Source organism: Jaculus jaculus, chromosome 6 (assembly GCF_020740685.1).
Source record: "Jaculus jaculus isolate mJacJac1 chromosome 6, mJacJac1.mat.Y.cur, whole genome shotgun sequence".
Lineage (NCBI taxonomy): Eukaryota > Metazoa > Chordata > Mammalia > Rodentia > Dipodidae > Jaculus > Jaculus jaculus.
The window spans coordinates 164,247,789-164,259,831 of NC_059107.1; the positions used below are offsets into that span (position 1 = coordinate 164,247,789).

Sequence of the window (12,043 nt, forward strand, 5' to 3'; positions counted from 1 at the left end):
GTTAGAGATAGTCCATATTCATTAATATGATGATTCAGTGTGGGGAAGATGAGAACCTGTCTGAAGTGTATCCATTAACTAACATCATCCTTCTCAAATCCCAATAGAATTTGAGGAACAAATGAACAAGCAGAACTTCAGATACAAATGAGAAGAGTATGCTGTAAGCTGACAAGAATGAAGTTGGGTGGGGTATGAGCTGCTATCTTAAAAGTCAGTGGAAGGCTCTGAGGGGCAGGGTAAAGGGGAGGGAGTACACAAACATCAAGGCAGCACAAATTAGAAAGCTATTTTTTTCATTGACTAGTTAGAAGATAAAACTCTCTTAAAAGGTAGTGAGATAGCTCAATGGTTAAAGTGCTTGCATGCAAAGCTTCATGGCCTGAGTGTGCACATAAAGCCAGATGCATGAAGTGGTACTAGAATTTGTTTGCAGTATCAAGAAATTCTGGTGCACCATTCTCTCATTCACATATTCTCCCCCTCTCTCTCCCTTTCTCTCTTTCTCTCTCTTTCCTGCCTCTCTCCTGGAAAATAAATAAATAAATAAATAAATAAATATTTTCAAATAAGGTGAGAGGAAAAGTTTGGGCAGAAGTGACCTGCTGGGATGGAGATAACTTAACCCTAAAACCATAGGCTGCTCCTGGCAAATTCCATTGCCAAAATTTTGCCCCCCTTCCACAGTCAGTGAGCTCTTGGTCATAGAGTCACAATGACATACCCAAAATAATGTAGGCCCTTGCCAAAGCACTTGTTTCCCCACCAGAACTAGATGGTAAAACCCATTTGCTGAAACCTGTTGTTTCAGGACATTGAGAAATCAAGCTGGAATTGAGATGGAAGCCAGATCTCTGATGGATAGCTGTCATAGTGCTTCAAAGTGATATGTGAGCTGTTGTGAGATAAATGCAAAGGATCCTGAAAATTACAAAATCAACTGGCCAGGCAAGGTATACCCACAGTTGCAATAGTGGCAGATAAGCTATGGATGTAAGCACCTACTCTCTGCTTATATGTGAGGCCTGCTCAGTGGGATGTAATTCATACCTGATACTGAGAACCAAGTCAGAAGCCTATAGCTTGAAAGGTCATAGGCCCTAGAGGGAACCTGTCGTAGTACTATGTCTAAATGGAGAAGTTATGCCCATCAAAAGCTCTCATATTGTAGATTTATGTCCCCTTTGATCAATGCTGATCTCACTTTTGGTTAGGTAACCTGTATTTGACAGATGGCAGCAAATTCCAATGAATCAGAATGACAAGAGAAGCTGAGTGTCCAGAACTGGACAAGCCATGCCTATCACATCTGCCAGGCCCAGACAGATTGCAGAGGGAGTTTCAGATTAAACATGAGCGCTGATCTCACAGCTAGTCTGAGAACCTTCTTTAGAGACATGGTGGTAAACGCTGAGGAGACTCAAACTTCTCCCAAACAGAAAATAAGAGGCTTTTGAGAGCTTCACACTAAACCTGACTTCAAACACACACTCCAAGGCTCACGAAACATTGTGGAAGAGGGACAGAAGAATGAAGGGGCCACAAGGTTGGAAGTTATGCTCTGAGACACAGTCTTCCCCACAGTGACTGACCTGTGTATTCATGACTCCACAGTGATTACTGACACCCCCACTAAGGAGGGACCACAGTGCAGTGCGGGGGGGGGGTCAGTGGAGGAGAGGATACAAGAGGATAACTTGATGGGAATATAACCAACTTTTGATATATTCATATATTAAAATTCCCAATAAAAATTAGTATAATTTTTTTGCAAGTTTTTATTAACAACTTCCATGATTATAAAAAATATCCCATGGTAATTCCCTCCTTCCCCCAACTTTCCCCTTTGAAACTCCACTCTCTATCATACGCCTCCTTCTCTCAATCAATCTCTCTTTTATTTTGATGTCATGATCTTTTCCTCCTCTTATGATGATCTTGTGTAGGTAGTGTCAGGCACTAAAGGTAAAGTAGCTTGGGGTCCAGAAATGCAGGCAAAGGAGCAAACTTTAGAGTCAAGCAACACAAGTTTGTAGATAGGATCAGCAGGCATTTTTTTTATCATGTTGGAGAAGAAATATTATGTGAGGCAGACACTCTGCCACTGAGCTCCATTTCAGCCCAATCATAACTTATGATGATGGTGTGAAGATAATTCAATAGGAGAAAATAATTTCCAAAAAGCAGGGTTTAGATAATGGTATACTTATATGCAAAAAAATAAGTGAACTTGGATTTCATGTCACACACAAAATTTAATTCAAAATTCATTATAATCTTAACTAAAACAAAAAGTATTCTATATGAAAACATTGGTGAAAATCTTTTTACTCTTAGTGTAGTGGTTTGAATCAGATAATCTCCATCAACTCATGTGTTTTGAATGCTTGGTCCCCAAATGGTGTCAATTTAGGAGATGCAGCCTTTCTGGAGGAGTAATGTTTTTGGGAGTGGGCTTTGGGTGGTGAGGCCAGCACTCCCTTGCCAGAGCTCAGCTCACTCTCTTGTTGCTGTTTTCCAACTGCTGTAGCAAATGTGCAGAGGATGTCCAGCCTCTGTTCATGCCAGGTTTTTCCTCACCATCATGAAACTCTGCCTGGAAACTAAAAGTCAAAATAAGCCTTTTCCTTCCATTAGCTGCTTCTGGTTGGGTATTTTGTCCCCAAAATACAAAGATACCTACAACAATTGGGTTGGGAAAAGGGTTTCTTAGACCCATCAGATAAAGCATGACCACAGAAAAAATAATAGTCACCTGAGCATCATCAAAATGAAAACTTTGCATGTAAAATCTCTAAGATGATGGGGCTAACACACTGCCTGCTATGTTAAAAATAAGTAAATAATAAATAAATAAATAAATGAATAAAAACACTAAGATAAAAATAGGAGTCATGGGGTGAAAACAGTGTTTACAAATCATAGAATTTGATGAAGTATTTGTACCCAGAACTCTAATAACTCAGTAATAACAAGATTAATGGTCCAATTAAACAGAGGACAAAAGCTTTGAATAGACATTTCTCCAAGGAAGATATTCACAAGCCAAAGCCCATAGAAAGATGCTGGTCATCATTAGTCACTGGGGAAATGCAAATTAAACCCAAAACTAGGGAACACCAGAGGGCACAGTGTAGCAGTGCTAAGAGTGGCTGTGGACGTGTGGTGTGCACTGGGGGCTGGGGTACGATGGGTACTTTGGAAAGCAGTTGGCCAGTTTTGTTAAGATTTTAGTATGGAGCACAGTGATTCCATTCTTCAGAATGGACCCAAGAGAAGTGTATTACCTATGAGAAGCCTGTGTGTCTGTTTGGTGCTGCTGCTGCTATAGCAAGAACACCTGAGGCTTTCTACTTTTTTTTTCTTTCTTTTTTAAAAATATTTGAGAAGGAGAGAGAGAGAGAATGGGTGCACCAGTGCCTCTAACCACTGCAAATGAACTCCAGATGCATGTGCCACCTTGTGCATCTGGATTACATTATTAGTACTGGGAAATTGAACCTGGGTCCGTTGGCTTTGCAGGCAAGCTCTTTAACCACTAAACCACCTCTCCAGCCCAGTGATTTTTTGTTTGTTTGTTTGTTTTTTCAAGGTACAGTCTCACTCTGGCTCAGGTCAACCTGGAATTCACTATGTCATCTCAGGGTGGCCTCAAACTCTCAGCAATCCTCCTACGTCTGCCTCCAGAAAGCTGGGATTAAAGGCGTGCGCCACCACACCCAGCAGGATTCTCATTTTTGCGGAGTGGTAGACTCAGAGGTTAATGTACCTAATTAGTGTCACCTGACTAGAAAGGAGCTGAGATGCACGCACACTTAAGTCCAGGGCTGGAGGTGTAGCTCGGAGTAATGGCCTGGCATACTTGAGGCCCTGAATTGAGGCCACAGAAAACAAATTCAAGTCCAAATGAGTTCCTGAGTCTCAGCCACTGGGCTTCCGGGCTCCATCCTCCTCCCCGCAGGGTTGCCACGCCTTCACCAGGGGCCGGAAGGCCTTGCAGAGGGCCGGCAGCTGGGCACACAGAGTGCCTCCACCCCGGTGTTCCTCTCCGGCGTTCCGATTCATGTCACCCACGCAGGCCCAGGGCCCTTCCGGGGCCACGCACCATTTGGAGTGATCCTCAGTGGCATTGAAAGCTGGACCAGCTGGTCCAGGGAAACTTGTCTGTGTCACGTCCAGAATTTGCTGGGTCCCAGAGCAGTTGGACGGCAGGACACCTGGAGACTTTGGCCAGAACTGGACCTGCAGGTCCCTGCCAAGGGCTGCTGCCAGCCAGCCAGAGTACAGGTCATCTCCGAACTTTCCAGATTTGGCAAAGCTCTGGAAGGTAGCCCCTGCTTGTGACGTGAGCGTGACACTGTTGTTCCAGGGTTCGTGGAGGACATGGTGACCCTCGATCACTTCCGCCAGGACAGGGAATTTCTGAGCAAAGATGGCTTCTAGTTTGTGGTCGTAGACCAGGGGGTAGGTGTACGTCAGCTGCTAGCCGATCCTTAGGAACTGGGTGAGGGGGAAGGACACGCAGAGAAGGGTCCAACCGTAGGTGTGGGCGTTAGGAGGCCAGCTGTATGTGCCGGAGGAGACGCGAGGCAGGAAGCGAGGCACGCTGTGGACCAGCCAGAAGCCCCCTTCTTGATCAAAAAGCAGGACATCTTTCGTGTGCCCGCGGCTGGAAGAGCTGGTGACTGCTCTGGATTTAGGCGGCTGATCATTGTAGAGCAGGAACGCGAGCTGGCTAGAGTTGCTCCTGTACAGCGGCAGCAGGCTGCGGCCCACGGCCCCCGCCGAGCTATTGATGGACTCCAGGCCATCCTGCCAACCCCCGGAGTTGCCGTCCAGGTACTTGTAGCGCAGACCCCTCCAGTCCGCACCCCCAGACCCGCTGTGGGCGGGCAGCTTGTACACCACGAACCAGTCCACCGGCTGCCCCGCGTCCCCGCGGCAGCCCAGGGCGTCGGCGGGGGGCCACGGCGCGGCGCCAGCAGCAGCGGCAGCAGCAGGCTCCGCGCGCCCATGCAGCGGGCGGATCCGGGGCTCCCGGGGCTCTGGCTACCCTAACACCCCGGGGAAGCCGAGCGGGAACTGGGCGAGCCTCGTGCTCCCAGGGCGGACCTCCACTCGGCTTTCTACTTTTTGAAGAAGCTTATTTAGCTCATGGATTTTGAAGTTCCAAGCCCAACATCCAGCTGTTGTGTCTGCCTGGCCTCTGGCGAGAGCCCAGTGATGGCACAGGGTGGCAGAGAAGCAGGAAGGGGGGTGGCTGCATGCAAGAATAGGCCTGTGGGGTGAACTCACTTTATACCAAGCTTCTCTAGGAGCACACTCACTCTGGGACCAGAATTAATCCTCCCCAAAGTGGTGCTTCACCTGTTAAGGTCATCACCTCAGTATCATCACATGGAGACCAAGCTTCTAGCACACAAGCTTTCGGAGGACGCGCTCAAACCATGACCAGTGCGCTGTGAGGCCCACTGTGACACATTTGTACTGCTTTTGCTGTTCTTCTCACAGCCCGGGTCTGACGTCCCTTGCTCCTGCTAGCAGTTTCTCTCTGGATCAACTTGTGGGCTTCCTTTATCGACCTCGGTGAGTGATAGATGGGTTCTTTCGCTTTCTTTTCTCCATATTCATCTTATTTCCCACTCATTTAAAGTGTGCTTTCCTGGAGACATGATTGTCATTAAGAATTTCTCTTCTCCCTGCAGCACTTTGAAGATACCCATTGGTGTGCATTGAACTTAAGTTTGACCTTCATTAGATGCAGCAATATTTAACAATTGTCATTAATTATGTGTGTTCATGCATGTGGAAGCCAGATGTTGATATTAGGTATCTTCCTCAGTCACTTTTCATTGTGTTTTACTGAGTCAGGATCTCTCACCCAGACCAAGAGTTTGCTGACTCAGCTACTCTAGCCATCACTGAAGGATCCCTAGTCCCCACCTTTTTAGCTTTGGGGTTATAGGAGAGCTTCCACACATGCCCAGCATTTATGTGGATGCTGGGGATCTGAACTCTAGTCCCATGTGTGCACAGAAAGTTCTTGACCTACAGAGGCATCTCCCCCGGTCCTGATTAGTATTGAATAGCATATATTCATAGTACATAGAGAGGGTTTCATGAGGACATTGTCATACAAGTGTATAATGTTCTTCATCTGTGTCCCTCCCAGGCTCACTGCTCCACCCCTCCCATTAGTCTCCTTGGTTCCCCTAGGCAGTTTCTCTTCACTCTGTCTTTGACTTTCCTAACAGAAGGTTAACTCTCATGTTGTCCTTAGTCCTCTGTGTGACTCACAGGAAGGGCCGGTCTTGTGTTTTGCTGAGGTTTTCCTGGTTTTCAGCAGATTGCTGCGGTTGGCCTGGTTCTGTGCTGGCCTAGCCCTCTAGCTTCCATTCTCTGGAATCTTCAGTCACCTCCCATCCCAGCATCCCCCAGCATTGCTGCAGCTTCCCATGCCTCCAACTATGCCCAGTCCTCAAGTGAGAACCCACTGCCCACATGTTTTAGAGCCTCTACCTCCTCATTTCAGCCAGGCTGGGCTTAGGGTGAGCAGACCCCAAGGTCACATCAGCAGAAACTGGCCTGAGGACAGAAAGCCAGGTCCACAGCTTACAGTGTCAGTCACCATGTTTGTTTTTCCAGGTTCACAGGTTCTGCTCAGCTTTTCACCATGCAGCTGCAGCCTTTTTTTTTTTTTTTTTTGGTGTTTTGAGGTAGGGTCCCACTCTAGCCCAGGCTGACCTGGAATTCACTATGGAGTCTCAGGGTGGCCTCAAACTCATGGCAATCCTCTTACCTCTTCCTCCCAAGTGCTGGGATTAAAGGTGTGTGCCACCATGCCTGGCTTCAGCTGCAGCCTTTTTGCAGTTGTGATGGGCAGGAGGGTAGGTTGTCTTGGCCACTATGACCTCCTGCAGAGGAGGACCTCAAACTGGGTGCTCAGTCCAGGTGGTGATTTCAAGGGCAAGAAGGTGCCCTTGGGCTGGGGAGTCCAGTTGATCACATTAAGTTTCTTCAGAAGGCTCCGTTGCTATTATAACATCTAAGCCTCTTAGTGTCTGTTTCTCCTCATAGCTTATCCATTGTGAAGGATCTCATTGCCCTGTTCCCTCTCAGGGCTAATCACTGTTGGTGTTGTTTGGCTACTGACATTTCCATTGTTCTCTGGGCATTGGGGTGACACACTCTAGGCATGGTATGCCTATTTTTAAAATCAGATTTAAGGAATGTTTGCCTGCCCCAATTCAGGCAAACATCATTTTGTATTTTCTTTTAGACCCCCCCCCCACCCCATTCTTGTTTCTTTTTTTAGCTTCAAATATCTGTTATGCATCTGGAAATATTAGCTGGATGTTGTCTGGCTTCTACTGGGGAGACATGAACAAATATCTACTCAACTCCAGATAGGACACAGGATTCCACCCAGCTGTAGCTGGGTGAGCCATGAATTGATTGAGGTTATTTATAGGGGCATGGGTGGTATGAGAAGTAATTTACAGAGCCAGGTGAGGGTAACCTACAGTGCAGAGAGAGGGTAGCTTACAAAGCAGGGTGAGAGTGACTTCAGATCAGGGTGAGGGTGACTTACAGAGTAGGGTGAAGGTGATATACAGGTCAGGGTGAGGGTGACTTACAGGTCAGGGTGAGGTACAGGTCAGGGTGAGGGTGACATATAGGTCAGAGTGAGGGTGATGTACAGGTCAGGCTGAAGGTGACTTAAAGATCAGGGTGAGGGTGACATACAGGTCAGGGTGAGGGTGACATACAGGTCAGGGTGAGGGTGACATACAGGTCAGGGTGAGGGTGACTTACAGAGTAGGGTGAAGGTGATGTACAGGTCAGGGTGAGGGTGATGTGCAGAGCAGGGTGAGGGTGACTTACAGGTCAGGGTGAGGGTGACTTACAAGTCAGGGTGAGGGTGACTTAGAGGTCAGGGTGAGGGTGACATACAAGTCAGGGTGAGGGTGAGGTACAGGTCAGGGTGAGGTACAGGTCAGGGTGAGGGTGACTTACAGGTCAGGGTGAGGGTGACCTACAGGTCAGGGTTAGGGTGACTTACAGGTTAGGGTGAGGGTGACTTACAGGTTAGGGTGAGGGTGACTTACAGAGTAGGGTGAAGGTGATGTACAGGTCAGGGTGAGGGTGACTTAGAGGTCAGGGTGAGGGTGACTTACAGGTCAGGGTGAGGGTGACTTATAGGTCAGGATGAGGGTGACTTACAGGTCAGGGTGAGGGTGACTTACAGGTCAGGGTGAGGGTGACTTACAGGTCAGGATGAGGGTGATGTACAGAGCAGGGTAAGGGTGACTTACAGAGCTGGTTTACCCAGCATCCTCTCTTCTCTGTGTGGTCTTTATGGACCCTGGTTTACCCCCCATCTTCCCTGCTCAGTGTAGTCTTTATGGACCCCGATTTATCCAGCATCCTCCCTAATCTGTGTGGTCTTTATGGACCCTGACTTACTCAGCATTCTCCCTGCTCCATGTGGTTTCTATGAACCCTGGTTTACCCAGCATCCTCCCTGCTCAGTGTGGTCTTTATGGACCCTGATTTACCCAGTATTCTCCCTGCTCTGTGTGGTCTTTATGGACCCTGGTTTTCCCAGCATCCTTTATGCTCTTTATGGTTTCCATGAACCCTGGTTTACCCAACATCCTGTCTTCTCTGTGTGGTCTTTATGGACCCTGGTTTACCCAGCATCCTCTTTGCTCGGTGTGGTTCTTATGAACTCTGGTTTACCCAGGATCCTCCCTGCTCAGTGTGGTCTTTATGGCCCTGGTTTACCCAGCATCCTCCCTGCTCCATGTGGCCCTGTCCTATCTCCAATAGCTGTGGATCTCTATCTGCTTCTTTGTTCCCATCTGAATCCACACAGATGTCTTCTCACTCTGGCTTTGTAATATGCCTTGACATCTGTCGGGTAAGGTTTTCAGTTTTGCTCGCTCTCTTTGAGAATTCCGTGGCTATTTTTGGTCTTTTGTATTTTCACATACCCTTTAGAAGAATCTTGTCAATTTCCATAGAAAAATCTATAGTGACTCATTGTGGGATTTCATTCAATGTATACATCAGTCTGGGGGAAAATGACATTTTCCAGTGAGTCAGCCAGTGCTGGAGGGAGGATATTTTTCCATTAATAGAAGTTGTCTTTATTTTCTCTGAGTAACACTGGCTAAATTCCATGCCAAGGCCTTTTTCAGCTTTGCCTAGATTCATTTCTGGGGAGTTGGCTTGTGGTGCAGTTGCATAGAACCTTTCCAGAAGTTCATTTCTGTTAATCTATCTTTGGAAGAGGGACTACTTGCTGGTGGTGTTTTGGTTTGTTGGAATGTGCGTGTTTGTTTGTGCCTGTCATCACATGTGTGTGGGTGCAGGTGCGTGCAGGTGTGTGTGCCTGTGGAGGTCAGAGACTAATGTTGAGTATCTTCTTTAACTGATGTCCACCTTATTTTGGGGATACAGACTGGATCCTCTGTCTCTCCCTCTCCAGTGCTGAGATCATAGGTGTGTATCCTGTCATCTTGACTTTTATGTGGAATTGGGCATCTGAACTAGGTCCTCATGCTTGTGAGGCAAGCTGAACCATCTGCCTAGCACGTGCTTTTCTTTTTATGCCATGCGTTAAATGACAATATCCAGGCTGTGGATTCATTTTACTTTTTCCTATGGACATTTGGGTTTTCAGTGTGTTACCTCTTTAATTTCTTTCTCCTGTCTCCTTTACTGATGAACGCCTTCAGCTCCAAGCTGAATAGAAGCCAAGCTTTCAGTAAGTACCATTCAATAGGAGGTATACCATAGGCATCTTGTAGACTGGTTTGTGAACATACTGTGGTAACACCAGCCCTTGTTTGCTGACAAGGTGAGCTAAGTGTATGTGTTGTGCAATCTAAAGTGGTTTTATAGTTTCCCACTTACTCCTTTAATTGTATTGGCACATTGCTTATTTCAACATATTTCTTAGCTTTGCATTCCTGGAACATACACCACATGACTAACACACTAGCCTTGCTATTCACTCCCAACTTTCTATTTGTAATTTGTGTATTGTCTTTATAACTCTGTTGAAATATAGGGTTCCCTTTTTCTTCTAATACCTTTTTCAGGCTTGGTGCAAAAATAGTATATGTCTGGGAAGATATGACAGGGGGCTTTTCTCTCTGTCTTCCTTCGAAGATGTGCAACAAGGGTTCTCCTTTTCTCCTCAGTATCTGGAAGAATTCTCTGGTGAATTGCTTTGTGCATGATGGTTTCTGTTTAGCTCATAGAGGTAGACATGTGGGGTTGCTATGTAACAGGTAAACTTTGTTTTGATAAATTTGACACTAAGGTTTTCTAAAATCTGTTCTTGAACATGTTTAGAAGACATATTTTAAAGAAGTTTTCCTGTTTCACGGGAATTGTCTAATTTATTGTCACCAAAGGCACATGATATCCTTTTCCTTTTAATAGTTGCTGGATCTGTAATAAATTTCCTTTTATTATTCTGGCAGTGGTGATTCTCATTTGAAGAGTCTTGCTCAGTTTAACATTGTGATGTTTCTGGAAACCTCTCTGCTTTGCCATTGACCCTTCAGTTTTATTCTGTTTCCTTGTGTTACCTCCTATGTTCGCTGGCTTCTGTCTGCTCTGACAGACTTGCTTCTCTTTTGGAAGACTGTTGAGGTGTCTGGTTAGATCATCAGTCCTATTTATTCTTCTGACATATGCATTTAAGGCTGTTAATGTTCTTCTCTTATCTTGATAATGACACATTCTGTAGCAATTCTTGTGGTGACATCCTTAGAGATTATAAAATGTGTCTTGGATCTTTATAGCCCAATAAAACGATCTCTTATACTGACTCAATGTACTTATAACTCTAAAACTATTTCTTTGTGAGCACCATGCCTGCCTTAGGTATGATTACTAACATGCATTTCAAGTATATATGTAAAATATTGTGGTCATTTGAATGTAAAAGTCCCCCATTCCTCCTGTGTTCAACTATTTTATCCCCAGTTAGTGGTGCTGCTTGGGAAGACTCTGGGGCCTTAGGGAGGTGGAGCCTTGCTGGAAGAGATGTGTCATAGGGAGCAGCTTTCAGGGATTACATCCCAGCCCTGCTTGCCACACTCAGCTCCCTCTTGCTACTTCCTCATTGCTGATGTGAAAGCGTGATGCTCAGCTGTCTGCTCCTACCATACTCTACTCACCATGATGAAACTTCCTCTCAAAACAGTAAGCTGGAAATAAATCCTTTCCTTCCATAAACTGTTTGTGGTGGAGTGCTTTGTTTCAGCAATGAGAAAGTAACTGTCACAATGTATGTATGTATGTATGAACTTTACAAAGCCTTGTTATGACTATTGTTAAATTCATACAGTGATAGACACATAAGTGCTTTGCCTGGCACTCCACTCTCTTTTGCTTTGCATTTGTTCATTGTGTCTTCATTGTACCTTCTGTAAGCTGTTTCAGTCTGTCAGAAGTATTATCATTGTTGTCTATGGGTTAAAAACTGTTTCTGGGCTAAAATTCAGACATGTTATATTGACTAAAATGTCTGTATTTGGACTTCATTCTCATTTTCTCTGCATGCCATTAAGACTGTCTCTTTGGCAACATCCCAGTGGCTATAACCACTGAAGCAAATGGCATGAAAGTAACAAGGGACTGAAGGAGGATGTCTTAGTGGGGCGGGTGTGAGAGGACAGTGATATTACTGTGGCATGAAAGTAGAGAGGGCCCTGTTTGTGGGAAAAAGGACCCCTATATGTAGGGGGTGGGGGTGAAGGAGGGTGGTAAAGGTTAATAATGAATAAGAACAAGGTGAAATGCTACACATATATGAAAATGCCATAACACAACCCACCCATTTCTACACTGACTTTAAAAATTAATGGAAGTTTTCAAATGGGAAAGTGTGGGGGTGGGGAGGGAGGGAATTACCATGGGATATATTTTATAATCATGGAAAATGTTAATAAAAATTAAAAAAAAATTAATGGAAGTATGTCTGTTGGCTAGGTGTTCCTTGATAACTCTATCCTGGGCTAGT

General features: G+C 45.6%; 1 protein-coding gene across 1 annotated transcript in view; it reads right to left on the reverse strand.

The window, feature by feature from the left end:
* Positions 1-3,601: 3,601 nt before the first annotated feature.
* LOC101596664 (deoxyribonuclease-2-alpha-like) overlaps positions 3,602-12,043 on the reverse strand; it is a 64,196-nt gene continuing 55,754 nt past the window's right edge. Inside the window, 1 exon segment of the mRNA XM_045152273.1 lies at positions 3,602-5,045. Coding sequence (XP_045008208.1) covers positions 3,922-5,045 — 1,124 coding nt within the window. The 3' untranslated portion in view covers positions 3,602-3,921.